The sequence below is a fragment of the Podarcis pityusensis genome, assembly GCF_964106645.2.
Source record: "Podarcis pityusensis genome assembly, chromosome: 3".
NCBI lineage: Eukaryota > Metazoa > Chordata > Lepidosauria > Squamata > Lacertidae > Podarcis > Podarcis pityusensis.
Window position 1 is genome coordinate 18,811,567 of NC_138026.1, and position 20,466 is coordinate 18,832,032.

The 20,466-nt window shown below is 43.6% G+C and overlaps 1 protein-coding gene and 1 long non-coding RNA gene across 4 annotated transcripts in view; one reads left to right on the forward strand and one right to left on the reverse strand.

The window, feature by feature from the left end:
- LDAH (lipid droplet associated hydrolase) overlaps positions 1–14,046 on the reverse strand; it is a 92,312-nt gene extending 78,266 nt beyond the window's left edge. Inside the window, exons 1-2 of one of the 2 annotated variants that reach the window (XM_080999315.1) lie at positions 13,917–14,046; positions 6,326–6,475 (exon numbers count right to left, since the gene is read on the reverse strand). In XM_080999315.1, coding sequence (XP_080855441.1) covers positions 6,326–6,467 — 142 coding nt within the window. In that variant the 5' untranslated portion in view covers positions 6,468–6,475; positions 13,917–14,046. Of the gene's footprint in view, positions 1–6,325; positions 6,615–13,916 lie in introns of those variants that run through there. The other variant, XM_080999314.1, reaches the window with a different exon arrangement.
- On the forward strand, positions 3,561–15,900 carry LOC308473727. 2 transcript variants are annotated; one of them, XR_013984253.1, is made up of 3 exons: positions 3,561–3,785; positions 13,836–14,141; positions 15,069–15,900. It is a non-coding gene; the product is annotated as an uncharacterized lncRNA (long non-coding RNA). The 2 variants fall into 2 exon arrangements; XR_013984254.1 differs by lacking the exon at positions 3,561–3,785 and having other exon boundaries at positions 14,138–14,203.
- The last annotated feature ends 4,566 nt before the right edge of the window (positions 15,901–20,466 follow it).

Sequence of the window (20,466 nt, forward strand, 5' to 3'; positions counted from 1 at the left end):
ACAGGCCACAGAGGGGTTAGGCTGGCCTCAACTAGAGCCAGGGCTTTCTCGGCCGTGGCTCCAATCTGGTGGAACGCTCTGTCACAAGAGACTAGGGCCCTGCAGGACTTGACATCTTTCCGCAGGGCCTGCAAGACAGAGCTGTTCCACCAGGCCTTTGGTCAGGGCGCAGCCTGACCCCCTCCTCTGGCAATCTGCACAGAATTTTGCTTAATGGTTGCCATCAATTTGATTTTAATTAATTTTATAATGAATGCTTTTCGAATGCTGGATTATTTTGATTGTTGTTAGCTGCCCTGAGCCCAGCTTCGGCTGGGGAGGGCGGGATATAAATAAAATTTATTATTATTATTATTATTATTATTATTATTATTATTAAGGTTTACATTGCCAAAGCTTTCCACATCGGTTCACTCTTTACCATTAATTCTATAGGGCAGTATATTGAATATTCTCTCACTTCCACCATCAGTTAAACAGTGAAAGGAAGAAGTGTTTGCATAATCCTTGTTAAGTAGTATTTAGATAATCCTCATAAGCTTTGTGTTCAATGATGCATGCAATTTATGGCACCTGTGAGGTTTTTTTTTAAGGGTGTGTGTGGGTGAAATACTGTTATCCTGGGGCAAATAGTCACCGCCTGAGATCTTCTTTGAATTTTGGATTATCTTTTTTACTTCTTGCTTTGGAAAACGTGTTTCTAGTGTGACTAATTCTGTATAAACATCACTTTGATATTGGAATTGTCAACTGGTGGCAATATCGGCTTTTTCAACTTGAATAAATCTTCAGAAAGTTGTTGAAATTCAAATGAAATTTCTTGCTAAAATTTCTTTTAGAAAGGAAACAGCTAAGACCATATAAAAACAGGCACAATTGGACAGCATCTGCTTAGTCAAATATATGTATTTTTGTTTGTGTTTGTGTATACAGTGATACCTCGGGTTAAGTACTTAATTCGTTCCGGAGGTCCGTTCTTAACCTGACTCTGTTCTTAACCTGAAGCACCACTTTAGCTAATGGGGCCTCCTGCTACTGCCACACCGCCGGAGCACAATTTCTGTTCTCATCCTGAAGCAAAGTTCTTAACCTGAAGCACTATTTCTGGGTTAGCTGAGTCTGTAACCTGAAGCGGATGTAACCTGAAGCGTATGTAACCCAAGGTACCGCTGTACACACACACACACACACACACACACACAGTGTTCCCATCATCACCACTCATCTGTAGTGCCACTGTTTAGCCATCCCTGCTGTGGAATCATAAATTGGTAAAGTTGGAAGGGACCATGAGGGCCATCAAGTCCAACCCCAGGCAATGCAGGAATCTTTTGCCCAAGTTGGGACTCGAACTTACAACCCTAAGATTAAGAGTCTCAGGCTCTACTGACTGAGCTATTCCTTAGAATTGCTACTGACCCTGAAAACCACTCCAAACAGACAATGCCAGCAGAGACCAAAAATAATGCTGTCAGAAAACTGAACGAGCCCATAATACATTGCTTATTGAATTACCAGACTGTTTATTGAGGTTGGACCAAGGTTTTCCAGCGTTTCTGCCATGTATCTCTACAGCCAATATGTGAGCAAATCATCTTCAGAATTTGGCAGTGTGATATGCAAGCTAATCCCAAGCAAAGAAACTTCATTCTACAGTAGTTTGATCATCTGCATAGGGATTTTTTTGGAAAGGGATCAAAGTAATGCAATCTTATTTGTCCTGTTCTACAGGACTAAAATCTAAGTCCACAGTTAAGAGCGCTGTGTGCAGAAGAAACTCTCAAATGTTTTGTTTCCTGTTAATACCCAACAAAAGAGTTTTCTTGCAATGGGCTAATTGCATCATCTCTCATTTAAGAAAAGACTTTTAGTCACTAACAAATTATGCCATTCACAGAGTCGTACAGTGTTCAAAGGGGCTGAAATACCATACACCACAAACAATCACAGAACTCCTGATAATAGAATAGCACCAACATTATCCTTATATTTCAGATACAGGATGAGAGAACAGTGAGTTGTCCTAAGACCACCTAGTGAGTTCACAGCAGAGGCAAGGTTTAGCCCTGGCAGTTCCTTGTTCAGTTTCTTCATCACCATTCCACCTCAAAGTTTTTAGTTCAATGGAAGGATATGCTCATTATGCCAGTTTTGAGAACATGGTTCTTCACAAGGTTAAATCAAGCCAGAACAGAAGCAGATCCCTTGACAGGCAGCAGTGATTTGCAGTGATCAATAATGATTCGCCACGGTGCCATAGGACAAGCTTCTTCCCTACTGCAAAGGGCAAAATGAGATGCCTAGAGACGACTTAACTGGAAGACAGAATGGGGAAGAGGGACCCAAAACAACATTTCTGTAAAATGAATCTAAAGCAAGAATGAACACTTCTTGGAATGCCAGTCTCCTATGGGTTTAATGTGAAACAGACTAGATTTCCCAGGATTCTGGCACAAGAGGCACTGTGATCTAAACCACTGCGCCTCTTCGTCTTGCTGATTGAAAGGTCAGCAGTTTGAATCCCCGCAACGGGGTGAGCTCCCGTTGCTCTGTCCCCAGCTCCTGCCAACCTAGCAGTTCGAAAGCACACCAGTGCAAGTAGATAAATAGGTACTGCGGCAGCGGGAAGGTAAACAGCGTTTCCGTGCGCTCTGGTTTCCATCATGGTGTTCCATTGCACCAGAAGCGGTTTAGTCAAACGCCGGCCCCCTCGGCACCTTTGACTGGACTTAACCGTCCAGGGATCCTTTACCTTTTCTTTTACTGAAAATCCAAATAACGGTTGTCAGGAGCTATTGTGCTAAAACCAGCAGGGCAAGGTCCTGCTTTTTTAAAGTGTTACCTATTTGACTCTAAAACACACCTACAACACTTTTGAGAGCAGAGCACTAGATTTTGAAAGCAGAATACTTTGTTTCATGCCCATGCCGGAATGCTACCCACTAGCTCAAAGGACCATTGCCTTAGCCTAAATTCCCACCTTCCTGTGTGCCAATCAAATGTGGAAGAACACTGAAATGGCAACACTTCCAATAAAGATTTCTGGAAGAGAGCGGCAAGGTTCAAAGGACCGCTCTTAAGTATAATGAGTAATAAATTACAACAAAAATCACAGTTTGTTCAAGAACATATGCTGCAATTCACTATATCTCAAAATTAACCATAGATATATATTTTTTAATTCCGAGAACAGGCTCATCAAAACAATATAGAAAACACATCCATGCTTATCTTTAAAACAGCACCATCTTCTGGTACTTCTGTTTCCATGCTACAGTCAGAAAGTACAATTGTTTTGTTTTCATAATTACGTTGTTTTTGGTTGGTAATAAATGCTGCTCGCAAAGCCTGAATGGCAAGATTTGTGAAACGTAAACACACCAAATTCTAGTGTTAAGAAAGCTTCTGCCACAATTTTTTTAAAAACAAAAGAAAACAGCAGCTGTTGGACCTTTTCCTCCCTACTGAAACTCCAGGGCCTTCTCACTGAAACAGTAACAACAACAACAACAACAACAACAACAACAACAACAACAACAACAACAACAACAACAACAGTCGTACCTTGGAAGTCGAATGGAATCTGTTCCGGAAGTCCGTTTGACTGCCAAAACCAAAGCGCGGCTTCTGATTGGCTGCAGAAAGCTCCTGCAGTCAATCGGAAGCCCCGTCGGACGTTTGGCTTCCACAAATAGTTCACAAACTGGAAGAGTCACTTCTGGGTTTGCGGAGTTCGGGAGCCAAAACTTTCGGGAACTAAGCTGTTGGACTTCCAAGATACAACTGTATCTGAATAGAAAGAGAACAGGTCTTTGCTGGCTCTCAAAAGCAAGTCTAGATTTCGGGTAGCCATTTGGGTGCCTTCTAGACATAGGCACTGTGGCTGGCTTTGTCTGAATCCGACTGCACTCTCTCTGAAGGAATAATAGAATTGTAGAGTTCAAAGATACCTCGCGGGTTATCTAGTCCAACCTACTGCAATGCAGGAATATGCAGCTGTCCCATATGGGAATCGAACCTGCAACATTGAAGAGCAGGTTCACAATTTGGAGGTGCTTTTGGATCCAGCTCTGCCCCTGGAAGCAGGTGACAGGTTTGACTACTATAGGCAAGGAAAGCCTTGCCACGGTAGCTCATGTGTTGGTTATTTCAGGACTGGACGATTGCAATGCACTCTGTGTGGGGCTCCCCTCAGGCTCGATCTGGAAGCTGCTGTTAGTGCAGAATGCTGCAGCACAATTGCTGACAGGAGTGAGGTCTTTGCCACATATAACAGGTGCACTCAGAGATCTGCATTAGCTGCCAATTTACTACGGTGTTACTATTAGTATAAAGTAAAGGTAAAGGGACCCCTGACCGTTAGGCCCAGTCGTGACCGACTCTGGGGTTGCGACGCTCATCTCCGGGTACAGCTTCCGGGTCATGTGGCCAGCATGACTAAGCCGCTTCTGGCGAACCAGAGCCACGGAAATGCCATTTACCTTCCCGCCGGAGAAGTACCTATTTATCTACTTGCACTTTGACGTGCTTTCGAACTGCTAGGTTGGCAGGAGCAGGGACTGAGCAACAGGAGCTCACCCCGTCGCGGGGATTCGAACCGCCGACCTTCTGATCGGCAAGTCCTAGGCTCTGTGGTTTAACCCACAGCGCCACCCGCGTCCCTTACTATTAGTATATAAGGTCCTTAAAAAAGCCGTTTACTACAAGTTCGCCTTACTCCACATGCTTTACGGTTGGCGGAATTGGCATGGCTACAGGTGCCATATAATACCTGCTCCACATTTGCGAGAACTTGATTGTTTAGCGTGGCAGCACTTTGAACTTTGGAACTCCCTGCCTATTGAGATCAAGCAGGCGTCTCGACTGTACGCTTTTGGGCGGCCTGCCAAAAACCTTATTTAGGCAAGCCTACTCAGATGCTTAGGAAGCTGAGGTAATTTTAATCTGTTTTCGCGTTTTAACCTTTGTATGTTTTGAAGTACTGTTGTCAATTTGTCTTGATTTAAAAAATACGTCTTTTTTGCTAAACCACTTTGAGGTTTCTTACATAGAATCACAGAATTGTAGATTTGGAAGGGTCATGTAGTCTAAACTCTTGTGGTGCAGGAATCAAGTGATGTTTAATAAATAAAATAATAATAATAATAATAATAATAATAATAATAATAATAATAATTTATTATTTATACCCCACCCATCTGGCTGGGCTTCCGCAGCCACTCTGGGCGGCTTCCAAAAAAATATTAAAATACTGTAATACATCAAAGATTGAAAGCTTCCCTAAACAGGCCTGCCTTCAGATGTCTTCTAAGTCTGGTAGTTGTTGTTCTCTTTGACATCTGGTGGGAGGGCGCCACTACTGAGAAGGCCCTCTGCCTGGTTCCCTGTAACCTGGCTTCTCGCAGTGAAGGAACCGCCAGAAGGCCCTTGGTGCTGGACCTCAGTGTCTGGGTAGAACACCGGTGTTGTGAAATAAATCAATTGGGTTAAGAAGTAGAGTTTACCATCAAAGCCTTATGTAACCTGCAACTGTCATTTAAAGACACAAGACCTTATTACAGGAAACATAAGCATTAAAGAAACAGAAACAAATTGAAGCATAGTGTTTATGATATAGTTTATAATACAACAAATGAATAAGATCTTGTTACTTTTATTTAAATATAAAAGTATCTCTGACTGTATCAATATCAAACGTTATTTCGGTCGCAGACCAGCATAAGATAAAACATACGGATAAACTGAACACATAAGACTTAAAACAGGTAAGGGATAAAAACTACTAATTAAAAGCTGATTATACTATACATAACTTAAAAAGATAAAAACATGGACAAATGGTTAAAAGTGGCTATAAGGGAGCCCTGTTTAGGGAAGTTTTTTGTTTTTGTTTGATGTTTTATCGTGTTTTTACTATTCTGTTGGGAGCTGCCCAGAGTGACTGAGGAAACCCAGCCAGATGGGCAGGGTATAAATAATAAATTATTATTATTATTATTATTATTATTATTAGGAATGTAAAGGAGCACAGGTCTTGCATTTTGAGCCTTCAGTTTAGGCCTAGTTTGTGGTGCAAGTCATCCTTCGGCAAACAGATCTCTGACTGGTTTTGTACCACATCTACAATACCACAAGCTTATCAATTAAGCTTTCTATTAAGGTCTTTCAATTAAGCTATCAATGAAAGTCATTCCTTCCTCCCTTTTTAACTTGCTCAACACAACCGTACCCAAGTCTTCCTCCATCCAAGTCATAGCTTGGTTTAGTTCTCGGAATCCAGGAAACACGCACAAAAAACAACAACCCCAAGTGTCAGAAAACTTACCTGGAATAACTAGAAGTAAGGCTTTGGGAGCACTTTTACATTTCCAGAGATCTTTCCAAGGGCCACACTTAATGACTTGCGTAGCCATTCCATAAACATAGGTGAACTCTTCATGCAGCGGAACTTCAGGTTCTGATTTCATGCTTGCGGCTGAAAACAATAAGAAAAAGCCTTGAAATGTATCTAGCTAGACAATAAGATGTCCTACAACATGGGCTTTCTTGTAAGCAAAGGAAGAAGCGACTTGTAGCTCCTGTGTGGCCAGGCAACAACCACGGCAAGAGTTTCAACAAACGTCCATATATTTGGGAAGTTCAGAGCAGCTGCCAGATGTTCCCTCCCACACAATGGCTGCAATTAGTGTAGAATGTTGCTAACAGGAGTGAGGCAATTGCTATACACATAGGTCGAGGCGTTCTCAAAGTAAAGGAAGGATTGAACTCTGATTAATAAGAATAAACACAGAAGCTTGAACCAGCAGGGTGCGTATAATAATCTCTCTCCCTCTACCCCTTGGCCCAGGTCGTTTTATTCACAAAAGAACTTTTTACAGGGTGTTCGTAAGAACCAATCAGATTTCTTCTGAGCATTTCAACAAACCCCACTGGGGAAAAGTTAAACTACAAAAACCAATTAAGCACGCATATTTCTGGGGTAAACAAAACAGAACTACAAAAGGAGTGCCGTCTGGCAACCCCGGAGGTGATAAACAAGCAATATACATAATAAGAATGATGGCCAGGAGGACAGCGATCATTATCAACTTCAGGTGAGATCTGTTTCGTGGCCCTAAGATTAACATCCTAACATACCAGAAAAGCTACATCAAAAGAAGCTGCCCATTATCTTTGATGACCCAGGATGCCTGCCTGAAGGACGTAACTTGTCAAGACAGAGAAATGGAACAGGGATGCAGAGGTGTGGCTTTATCAAGGATCATATCAAAATACTTTAAACCCAGTCAACGCAATGCTTTCATTGCTGACACAGATGGCTTACTCTATATTCGTTATAATTCCTCATAGCAATTCCACCTGATCACTACACATAGTTTTTTTTGCTTCAACAGTATTACAACAGAACATGGCCACAGATCATTAAATGAGCTATAAAATGATGAAACACTCAGGTTGTGTTTTCTGTGAACCGCCCTTATTTTCTGTGAACCACCCTGAGACCTATATCTGCCTGATCTTTCAGAGGAGTGGACAACACAAAGTGTTACATTGCAAAAGCTCTCTCCCATTTCCACAGTCACTATCAGGCCAATCCATCATGCAAGGGAAATTACAGGGTGTCCAGATGCAACAGTGGACACAGCAACAAATCTTGGCAAGACAAGAGGCAGTGAATGAATGAATTTATTAATACGGTCACAGACCAGCGTCAACACACACAATATCACAGATCATAAAATAATAATAATGATAATAATAATAATAATAATAATAATAAAAAATATAAAAAATACAGAGGACAATATGAGTATAACAAGGATTTAAATATAAAAAATTAAAATTAATTATTAGCGTGCCCCCTGTAATTAACATTTGGGGGTTTGGTCATTATGGGATACCACTTGCTTCCTGCAATTAATTGCAGACGCACAGAATTTGGCTACATTTGGTGTAGTCTTGGGATTCTTGTCCTCTAGCAGTAGTTTTAAACTATGGTGTTCCGATTCTTTCCTGGACTTTTGCAAAACAGGTGTAATAAAAGTCAAACGTATATCCTCATAAAGACGACAACGTAATAGTACATGTGAAGCAGTTTCAACTTCCAACGAGCCACAGGGGCAAACCCGTGCTGTGTATGGTTTACCCTCAAATCTGCCCTGAAGTAAGGCAGAAGGGAGAACGTTGAATCTGGCGAGGGTAAAAGACCGTCTGTATTTGGGTACCTGAAGACCTGACAGATAGTTAGCTGGAGAGAAACCTCTCCCATGGTCCCTTATTGCTGGATGTTTGATCATTTCGCTCATGTGGCATTGTAATTCTACGTCCCAGATACGCTGGCGAATTGTAGTCCTAGCTTTCTCGAAGCCTGTCGCTATCAGGGTCTGCTGTGGGATCCCCAAGCCTTTAAGCTTTTCCAGCAGTGTAGCTTTCCATTTGGATTGGTAGGTATCTAATAAGGTTAAAGGTGCCAGCCCAACTGGGAAGAAAATAAGCTTTAGCCAATAATGGATCTTCAGTATCCATATCCGAGTACTGATAGGAATTTGCCCAACCTCCAAACGGAGGTTGGATACGCAAGAGGGGATCCCCAGCAGGCAGCGGAAAAACTTAGTTTGAAATGCCTCTAAGAGAGTAAGGTTTTTAAAGCTGCAGATCTGGGATCCATATAGCAATTGTGGTAGTATTTTGGCAGCAAAGACCTGGGAGGCTGCCGGTATGTATTGGCCCCCTTTCCCATAGAAGAATCTTATTAACGCTTTGGTAGATCTTTCTGCATTTGCAATAGTATTATTAATCTGAAAGCGCCAGGAGCCCCTTTCCTGGAAGGTTACACCCAGGTATTTAAAGGTTGCTACCTGTTAGCAACCTGTTACCTGTTAAGCGATTGTCTATTCTCCATTTGTGCCTCCTCCTTTTTTTAGAGAACACCATGACTTTGGATTTGTTGTAGTTAATTGTTAATTGTTCGATGCTGCAGTATTTGGTGAAAGATCTCAAAAGTTTTCTTAATCCAACACAAGAAAAAGAAATTAAAACTGTGTCATCCGCATATAAAAGGACCGGGAGGGGCGTACCAGCCAATTTGGGGGGATGGGCATTTTCTTTCTCCATATTTCCTACTAGCGAGTTGATACAGAAGTTAAATAAAGTAGGCGCAAGGACACACCCTTGCCTGACCCCCTGATGGATTTGGATTTCCTTGGATAGGTGGCCCTGTCGGTCACACCTTACCCGGATCCGTGTATTTTCATATAGACTGTGGATGAGATACAGTAGGCTGTTGTTTATATTTGCGGCGCTTAGCTTTCCCCAAAGCCTGTCCCTCGGTATTAAATCAAAAGCAGATTTGAAATCTATAAAGGCCACGTATAGGGAACCTCCTTTTCTTGATGTATATTTCTCCGCAAGATGTTGGAGAACAAGGCCCTGGTCTAAGGTTGACCGATTTGCCCTAAAACCAGCCTGTGCTTCTGAAAGAATGTGGCCTTGTTCTAACCAGTCCACTAATTTGCCGCGTAGGTGGGCAGCGTACAATTTGCTAATGATACTTAGGAGGCTGATTGGCCTGTAATTAGCCGGATCTGATCGGCTCCCTTTCTTGAATAAAGAGATGATGATTGCTAATCCCCAGTCCTCAGGGATAGTGGCCGATTGGTCTATGCTGGTAAATAGGGCAGCTAGCACAGGGTCCCACCATTCAACATTAGCCTTAAGGAATTCCGGTGTAATGTTGTCTACGCCGGGTGCTTTTCCAGGTTTAAGGGATTGGATGAGCCTATAGATCTCTTCAGTTGCTACTGGGGGCCATTCGGCGCCAATATCACTCGGAGCTGGGGGCAGGGCCTGCAGATGTTGATTTGATGTATATAAAGATAGAAAGCAAGCCTCCCAAATCCCAACTGGTATAGTATAATCAATTTCAATCGGGGAGTCTTGCCAACTTTTCGCGACTATTTTCCAAAAGGTGGCTGAGTCTTTCCTTCGAGAGGCCTCTAATAAACATTGCCACTCCCCCCTTTGGGCCTGAAGCTTTTTCTTTTTAATCAGATCTTTATATTTACGCTTGGCTTCGAACCATTCCGCGGGAAGCAAGGGTAAGTTCGCTGATTTGTAATTCCTGTACTTATCCAGCAAAGAACGCTTTGTAGCAATACATTCCTGATCAAACCAGGGTTTGGATTTGTTGGGGAATATAGGTTGGCGCGATGTCTTTTTTTGAATCAGGTGGGGTTGCAAAAGTGAGATCAGATCCTGGAACAAGATTATTCTAGATTCAGAACATGGTGGGTTTAAGAGATTATCTCTTCTCATGAGGAATATGTCTGAGTATAGCCTTTCAGATGTTTCGGCATTCAGCTTTTCGGACCATCTAATACGTGAGTATCTCAACTCCATGTTGGAGGACCTGGGGGCTTCAAGTTTATCGTTGCAAAATAAGTCTTTTCTTGCATCCAGGAGGAGGCAGAGCGGTAAATGATCACTATCAACCCTCTCCTCCACTTTGCACTCAAGGGCTCTATTTAGGAGATTAAATGATAACATAACATAGTCGATAGTGGAAGCTCCTGCATTTGATATAAAAGTAAATTCCCCACAGGTCTCCCCATTCTTGCACCCATTTAGTATGACCAGGTCCAGCTTGTTAGAAAGACGCAATAGGCACAGACCTGCATAATTACATCCCTTGTCTTTTGAGAGTCTGGTGGGTATAAGGTGGTTTTCTTCCACGATGGGTGGCGAGTCGTGGAAGTGTGCATATAGTGCTTCGTCAGACTGGCCAATTCTGGCATTAAGATCACCAGCCACTAGCACTGAAGCTGCAGGGGTTTGAGTCATCAAACCATCAATGTATGTTTCCAGCCCATGCCAGGTGTTTTTAATCTGCTGCTTGCCTCTTTGGGGGGGAAGATATACATTAATCAGTAGCAGGGTGAAGAATCTACTTTTAACTAGTAAGGCCATAGCCAGGTGTTTCAGTGTCTCTAGCTTTACTAAGGACGCCCTCAACCTTGTAGATATTAAAATGCCTAGGCCACCCTTGACTCTCCCCCCTTTAGTGCTTGGGGATCCTGTGAGGGACATTGAGGAAAAGCCGTTAACTTCTAGGTCTCCTGTGAGCCATGTCTCCTGTAAAAATACTATATCGTAACCTTGGATAAATTTAACAAAGGATGGGTCAGCTGCCTTTTTTTGCCATCCTGCGATATTCCATGATAAAAAGCTAAGGTTGGCTTTACCAAAATCCACTCCTTGTCAATTATCTTCCAAGGTACTGTTGGAGTTTACCATTCTGCGTGGCAGCCGTCTGTCATCCTTACATGGAGAGCTGCCCAGGTGTTCTATGGTGTCAGATGGTAAATGTAGAGTGCTCACATTGGTAGACACTGGGCCTTTGCTATACAAGGCCTCCTCCTGGGGGTATTCTACCTGGTTGTAGCCTAATTCCGCTTCATCTAAGTATCTCATTTTGGACCAAAAGCCTAGTGAGGTTTCCTTGGGCATGTTTTTCCTTATAGGGAGCAATGCATTGTTCTCCTTTGTAAGTTGTACTTTCTTGACTGCAGGTAGATTAATCTCTGCCTTTATCTGAAGGTTACGTGGTCGATGAGCCGCTGAATCGAGTTCTTGTGAGATGAACATTTTGGAAGGGCTCTTGCTCTTTCTTTGGACGTCCACCTTAGTTTCCTTATATAAGTCTTTCCCAGCCAGCTTGTTTCTTAACGTTTCTAATCTTTCTAGGATTTCAGCTTGTATTAAAGGTGGGAATGTCCAGAATTGACTTACTCTATATTCGTTATAATTCCTCATAGCAATTCCACCTGATCACTACACATAGGTTTTTTTGCTTCAACAGTATTACAACAGAACATGGCCACAGATCATTAAATGAGCTATAAAATGATGAAACACTCAGGTTGTGTTTTCTGTGAACCGCCCTTATTTTCTGTGAACCACCCTGAGACCTATATCTGCCTGATCTTTCAGAGGAGTGGACAACACAAAGTGTTACATTGCAAAAGCTCTCTCCCATTTCCACAGTCACTATCAGGCCAATCCATCATGCAAGGGAAATTACAGGGTGTCCAGATGCAACAGTGGACACAGCAACAAATCTTGGCAAGACAAGAGGCAGTGTGGGTGAGCAGCTCCCTTGTCTGAGAAATGGGTTAGTTGTCTACGCTGGATGGGATTGCATTCTCCCTGAAAGAGCAGGTTCGAAGGGCTATTGAAGTCCATGGCCTAGGAACAGGGGAACATGGGCTGTCTAGAGTCCAAAGGATCAGGTGGAAAGGGTTTGAGGGCTACTTTTGGTGCCTGGGATTCCTCATTCCTGTTTTAAAGGAATAGATTTTCCTTGCGAAGTACTAACGATGTTAATACCTCAATGCACCAAGCCAGATTCTAAAAGCCAGAAGTCCCCAACAGCCCCTAGCCTTGAGGTCCCCCACCCCTGGCTTTCCTTTTTCTTTTTTCAATTTATTTATTTATTTATACTTTTCCAATTTCTACATTTCACTAATTTTATACATTTCACTAATTTTACATTCATTTTGACATTTCAAAACTTGACTTCCATACCCCTTCTTTCTGCGGTTCCTTAAATTTGTTTTTAATATCTTCTGGCATATCCAAATTAACCCAATTTGCTCATTTATTCCTCTTTTTAAATATATATATATATATATATATATATATATACACCCTTATAAAACTGCAGGTTGTTAAAAACATTGGCAGGATTATTGTAGCTGTTTATAATTTATCTATAAGTATTCAATAAATTTCCATTCATATATATATATATATATACACACACACACACATATATATTGTTATCTTGGGTTTCTTATTCTTCCGGTAGGTTTTGCAATTTCCGCATTTTCCGTAAGTTTTTCTATCCATTCTTCCCTTTTACTGGGACTTCTGCTTCTTTCCATTTGGAAAAGTAACATTATTGCCGCTGTAGTAGCAACTTCTGGCTTAATCCCCCGAGGTTCCTAAAACTGTGTGAAAACTATGCTAATAAACAAGAAGAAGAAGCAGCGAAGCCCATAACGAAAAGGCAAAGAAGAACCTGTGCTGCTGAAGGAGAATCCAAGGAAGGACTCTCCTTCCTTGGAGGTTTTTAAGCAGAGGTTGGGTGGCCATCTGTCATGGATGCTTTAGCTGAGATTCCTGCATTGCAGGGGGTTGGACTAGATGACCCACAGGGTCCCTTCCAACTCTACCATTCTATGAATTGGGGGATGGGCGAGGGCTTGCTCCCCACCCCAGAGAGGCTATTTCTGGTCTGGCCCTTCACAACATTTGATGGATTACAGTGGTACCTCAGGTTACAGATGCTTCAGGTTACAGACTCCGCTAACCCAGAAATAGTACCTTGGGTTAAGAACTTTGCTTCAAGATGAGAATAGAAATTGTGCTCCGGTGGCGCGGCGGCAGCAGGAGATCCCATTAGAGAAAGTGCTACGTCAGGTTAAGAACAGTTTCAGGTTAAGAACGGACCGCCAGTACGAATTAAGTTCTTAACCAGAGGTACCACTGTATTGTATTTTAATATTTTGCTGAGAGCTGCCCAGAGTGGCTGGGGAAACCCAGCCAGATGGACGGGGTATAAATAATAACAACAACAATTATTATTATTATTAATCATCATTATTATTAATTATTATTCTCAAAGCTACCAACATGAGTCTGACCAAACTGTGGGAGGCAGTGGAAGACAGGAGTGCCTGGCGTGCTCTGCTCCATGGGGTCACGAAGAGTCGGAGACGACTAAACAACATTATTATTATTATTATTATTGCTTTCCCCCACTGCGCAACAGAGAGAGAAAGCAAAGCGGCCAAGGGTCGGGGAGGAAACCTTCAGCAGCCGAAGAGAGCTCAGCGGTCAGGAAACCAAACACGTACCTTCCCCGGATCAGTCCCTCCGGGCGCTTTCCGTGGCTGACAGAATCAGACAGGGCAGCTGCTGCGCAGGCCGGGCGGAAGCAGCGAAGCGGCCAGCTCAACTCCCCTACAGCGGTCGGAAGGAAGCTGCTCGTCGGCTCTTCCGCCAGGCTCGGAGAAAAGTGATAGGCGGGCTGCGGAGCCAATGCCGAGCCCACACCTCACGGACATCCCGCCCCCGCCGAGGTAAGCGGAACGCCCCGAGCTGGCTGCTCGCCGTTGGCGCTTCTTGGAGCCTTTGGCCAGCGGTGAGTTTTATCTCCCCTATGTTAGCGAGATCTGGGTTAGCTGGGCAGTTTCGCCATTCGCTTAAGCCCCTGTTTCCCGCGCTTGGGTCTCCAGCGGCCGTCGGACTACAACTCCCATCATCCCTAGCTAGCAGGACCAGCGGTCAGGGATGATGGGAGTTGTAGTCCGACGGCCCCTGGAGACCCAAGCGTGGGAAACACTGGCTTAAAACCGCTTAGAGGCGGAGGGTGGGAGGGAATCCCATTGAGAGGTTATTAATTAAGATGGCAAAGGTGTAGAATGGGATCCCCCTTCCCAGTCCCTGCTGTGTTGAGGGCTATCAGGATTTTGCTATTTATTTTAACACCGCGTTGAAATAAATTCCAATTAGGTCAATTTAGCTAAACCCCTGTTATAGGGAAAAAAGGGGGGTTAACATTTACAGCCCAACTCTCCATTAAGGGATGCAGTGTCCCCTAAGTCCGTTGTTGGTCAGAGAAAAAGAAGCCTTTTTTAAAATTACGTTTCCAAATTTTTTTCCACATGCCTTTCAATACATAATAGCCTCCCTTTTTACATCCCACTCCCTTTTCCATGGTGTTTGTGTTTCTCTCCCTTTGCTGCAGCCTATCTTCTATCTCTTAAACCTTAACAAAACCACTGTAACCTTTAATCTCTTTAATGCTCAAGGTTCCAATCCTGCTCAAGTGTTCATCATTTAATAATATTTCTGTAAATATTCCGAAAAGGGTTTCCGTTCTTCCACGAAACCTTCAGCATTAGGTTTTCTTATTTTAGCTGTTAACTTTGCCAATTCTGCATAGTCCATCACCTTACCTATCCATTCTAGCAAGGAATATATTTTGTTTTCTTCTGTTGCTACAGAGTTCCCCCGTGGCCACTTGCAAGAAGGTGAGGACCAGAACAAATTGTGCAAGAACCTTTAAAGAATTTAGACATAGTCCAACCCCTTAATCAAAGACCACCTAAAAATACCTTACATGTGTCACAGAAAGAGGCGGTCTACAACAGAAATTTGAGAGTGTGGCTTCTCTCCTGTCTGTCAAGATACCTGATCATGTTTTACTGATTGCATTACCTGGGCAGTCTGGCCATTCTTTTGAGATCGTATATACTGTACCTTAGTTCTTGAATCCAGGTTACTGGGGCCGACTCCACAAAATATGCTCTTTAAACAGGATTTGAAGGATTTGGAAGTGAAATAACAATTGGGAAGACAGCCCTGTTTAGGGAAGTTTTTAATGTTTGATGTTTTATCGTGTTTTTAATATTCTGTTGGGAGCTGCCCAGAGTGGCTGGGAAAACCCAGCCAGATGGGCGGGGTATAAATAATAATTTCTTTTTCTTCTTCTTCTCCAAGGTATTTCTTTCTGCAGAGGAAGTAGGAGAGCCAAGACGACCTTTTGGGGTTGTTCTGTGTGTGAAGTGTGTGTCTGCTATGTGTGCACCCTAAATTTTTTACAGCAACTCCAATTTAGGTGAAATTAACTCACGTGTGTCTTTCTGTGTGTGCATCCTACTTGCTCCCAACAGAGGATAATGTTGCACATCTGATGACATGGCTTCTTGATTAAAGCCATGAATCACCCTGTGAGCTCAACTGAATTGCCTATAGCATGGCACGAAAAACAATAGCTGTTATTAACGTTATTAAAATCCAATGTTAATTTGAAATCAAATTGGCAGCCTGCTCATGTTACAGTATTACAAGGGTGTCAAACACAGTAATAAAATCCTGCTAAAGCCCAACAAAATTTCTAAATTTAAACTTAAAATATATAACCCAAGGCCCGTTCAGTCGTTCCACTCACAATAGCTCAAGGGCCTTCTGAGACATCATTTCTCTAACCGCCTCTAGCTTCTACATTGTACTTGTCAGCAGAACTGTCCATAATCTGTAGATTGCTATGTAAATAACAGTTTGGTCTCTATGAAGTTATATTGTTTTCAAATGCAGCAGTTCAAATTTTCATTTCTCATACCGTTAATGTGTCCCATGTCATGCAAACACCCAGCAGGCAAATCTAGTAACAGTGGAAACAACTGCAAACTTGTAACCCCAGATATTATAGCGTCTTGGGTTTATTTTATACAGCCAAAGAACCCACTTTTAAGTGAGTTCATTCAGCTCCATTGAATTTCTTCCTGAAACATTTATGTAGTGCCGCCAACACTCTCTATTCCTTCAAACCTCCACTCAAAACCCACCTTTCCAAGAAACCTTTGACTCAACTGCCTTAGGCCGAACTGTAGGCTATATTAAATGTGTGATTGCATTTAATATGTCTGCTTTGGTGCCATTAAACTGCAGCCACGGGGAAGTCAATGTCGGGACCACAATGCAACTATCAGGGAACTGCCATCGGAGCTAGAGGCGGAGGGAAGGCTCCAGAGGGATGCAGGAGAGGGTCCCAGTAGGGAGAGAGGCAGCCCATCTGCTGGGGAAGGAAATCAGTGGAGAAGGGCAGATGGGGGGATCGGAGAGGAGGCTCCAAGACTCCTCGCCGGAGACCAGCGGAGAGAGTACAGGTACTCCGCTGCCCACACCCTCCCTGCGCAGAAGACTTCCGCGCAGGGAGAGTAGGAGGAGACTTGGCGTCAAACAACTTTTATGCTGGAAAAGGTTCAAGAAACGCCCACTGACGGATTCTGCCAGCGACTGAGACAGTCACGATGCTGGAGGCTGTTCAGTCAGAAAGGGTTTAACCAGGTAACCTCGCCAGCAGTGGCGGCAACTTACGCACGAGCAACCCCTAAATCCATTACAGCGTAATTACCATTAGCACATCCGCTCTCTGTGGCAGCTTTGCAATAAGACAAAAAGTGCCTTGTTAAATATGATCACACATGCATTATATCATGTATTTTGTCCTTCATTCCTTTATCCCCAAGGGACCCGGGTGGCGCCGTGCCTCTTGGGCTTACCGATCAGAAGGTTGGTGGTTTGATTCTGAGTGAGCTCCCGTTACTTGGTCTCAGTTCTTGCCCACCTAGCAGAAAGCACGCTGGTGGAAGTAGAGAAATAGCTACTGCTGCGGAGGGAAGGTAAATGGCGTTTCTGTGTGCTCTGACTTCTGTCACAGTGTCCCGTTGCGCCAGAAGCTGTTTAGTCATGCTGGCCACATGACCCGGAAAAACTTTCTGTGGACAAACGTTGGCTCTCTCTGCCTGAAAGCAAGATGAGCGCAGCACCCCATGGTCACCTTTGACTGAACTTAACCGTCCACGGGTCCTTAACATTTTTACTTTTACCTTATCCCCACCTGAGAGCCAAACGTCTCCCTGGTAGCCACTCAAAGCAGGACCCAAGGAAGACAGCTGAAAATAAGCAAGGTCAGGGCAGGCAGGGTTTAACTTTTTACTCCTTAACTGGCTAAAACGATTCCCCTGAAAGCTGCTGTTTGCATGGGGAGCAGGGGTGCCGACTTGAATAAAATATTAGGAGGACCGAGATAAACCCTGCCCCGCATAATCGTTCACAAGACGCGGCACCTGCACACTATTTGAATGAAAATGCCTATCATTTTGGGGGGGAGGGCGCACCCCCCTCAAACATTTAATTGGTGGGGGAGCAGAGGTATGTTTATGTAACAAGCCCCCCCCCCATACTAATCTTCCAGGCCCAAACATCACCATAATAAGTAACTGACTTTTGCCACAGTTGGAACACAACTGGACTGAAGTAAGAAAACCCCTTCCTTTAGGAATAAATGATCCCCCCCCCGACTCATAACAGAGGATTCTAACTGGGGATATGCCGTGCTGGTGTTGTGGAGCTAAACTTCACCTTGTGCTTTTCAACCGCTGACAGGTTTGCCATTGTAGTTGTTTATAAGAGTTTTATCGCCTGCCTTTTCTTCCAGACACATTCAAGTCCCCAAACTGTCTTCCCGGTATTGTTCTCTAGCCTAGGCAGGGCTGTGGAGTTCTTTGTTCCCAAGCTTTAATGCAACATCTGTCAAAAGCAGAGCGGCAACAGGAATTTTCACATGAGACTAAAAGCATCTCTGAGGCTCACTTCTGCTACTTGTATGCATATGTGAACACTGTTGATGTAGGACAGAAAGCAGAAGAGAGATATTTTTAAACTGCATATGCATTCTGGCCAGGACACGTTTTATGTTGGCATTGCACATATGGGAAACTGGAAAGGAAAAGGCCATTTCAGTATCGCGAGGAGGGGAAATGTGCTCCCAGGACCCCACCCCAATTCATCATGTACTTACCCCTGAGTAGCTGAGAATAACATTCCAGCCTTAGCTGTTATTCAAAGCATGCTTCCTTGAAGTTGGCATCTGTCTGTCTTGAGAAACAATGGTGTTCACCTTGGGGTGTGGAGTCAAAATGCTGGAGAATCACAGCACCTGCTGTGGCTGCAGAAACCATTAACTTGTAACTGCTGCCTCCTGCATTGTTTTTGCTGCATTAGCAACACCAAGGTTCTTAGGAAAGCAATAAATTTGGGACCAGCTTGGCTGCAGAAGCTGCTGTAAGGCTGGTGTGCAAGATGCCATCCAACTGCCTTAGGGACTCCACTTGGGATTTGTGTAGGCTTTCCTCCTTAGCCTTTTCTTCTCTCAAAGATGTCCTGCAAGGCAGGAGGTATGGATTCCCCCCCAGGATTCACTCCCAAAGTCTTTCTCACAAATGAGTATAGCCACAAGGCAGCAGAGGTTTAGGATCAGAATTTTGCTTCTCCTTCCTAGGTTGACGAGCCTCACCTGCCCTTCACTTCCATCTTCATCATCTGCAGAAACCAATTTCTTGACCGTTGGTCTCATCTGCTGAGTCCACCAGAGCCTGTCTTTGCACGCAAGGGAAGTCCCTAAGTCACCGAGGATTTGAGACCCATAGGCTGCCCTCACCTGGTTTAGCTGGCCATTTCCCAGGGTGCGGCCATTGTCATGTACTGATAGTTTCTAAGAGCCACAGGTGACAGCTGAGTGCAGGGTGTATAGGATGTTAGGGGAGGGGTACTACCTCTGGTGGGGGACACATCCTGCTCCTTCCTTGAAGTAGGTCATACTGAAAGCAAAGGGGTTTGCTTTTAATTAGATATTTCAGCTGGTTAGAGCATGGTGTTGATCGCATGACCAAGATCCTAGGCTTGATCCCTGTATGGAACAGCTGCATATTCCTGCATTGCTGGGAGTTGGACTCGATGATCCTCAGGGTCCCTTCCAGCTCTGTGACTCTATAATTTTGTATTGCTTTGCCCAAATTGGATCTCTTCAGGTGTGAAGGACAACAGGGCTTTTATCAGAAGACAGGAGATCAACAGGGTTCACTTTTCTATGGCTGCAGCACTCTTGCATAGCTTGTTTTGCAGCTATCCTCTCGTTCTACCACCGAGCTCCACATCACTTCTCAAGCTACAGCGACCATGTGGAACACAGCATTAGACAAGAAATGAAATGAGACCGGCCTAATCTCCTTGATCAGCAACTCCTGCTGCATCAGCCCACTGGGATTTCTGCATGACTTCAGTGTCAGCAGGGCTCGATGTGAACATTTTCAATGCTCCGCTACCAATGAAGGCATGAGAAACATCAGTGTCCTAACAACCTGGCTTTGGGGTATTTTTTCTGGCAGCAAACCATCAGCACAGTGGCATACAGAACAGTTTCAGAAGTTTGCTGGTAGTATCTCAAAGCATCAAATCGACAGGAGATAGGTTATTCTGGCCAAAGATCTGGGGGCCAATAGGCTCTATGTGTTTGTAGTTTAGTAATGTAAATAATGCATTAATTGCTACAGCCTATACATTTAAGTCTATTTTTATAGTCCAGCTCAAAATACCTAATCCAAAAAAAGCAGAAGTGGCGTCCAAGCAAAATATAAAATTCCCTTTACATGTCAACAGTTGTGACAGAAAACTCCATCTGGGCACAGATGGCAGTCTCTTTGTTAATCTTGCCCCATGGATGTGTGGAAAATAAATTTAAAAGCAACTTGGGCAGGGGGAGAATCGAACATATGCAGTAAGAAACATGCAGAATGAGCTCGAACTGAGTAAATACATAATAAAATAGCAGTAGAGAGAAGCATTTGGTGCTTCAAAGCATCCAGGGGCATAAAAAGTTATGTGGAGATTGCTGTTTAATTAACGCAGCTGCATGTGCTGGAACAACTCGTATATTAACTTTTCTGAATTTATACCAAAGAACTGCTGAATGAAACGAGACGCTGCATGCTTTAGAAACAACACTATGCTTCCATGGTTTAGCACAGCATGCAGGGACTTGCCAAGCGGGTGGCTCAG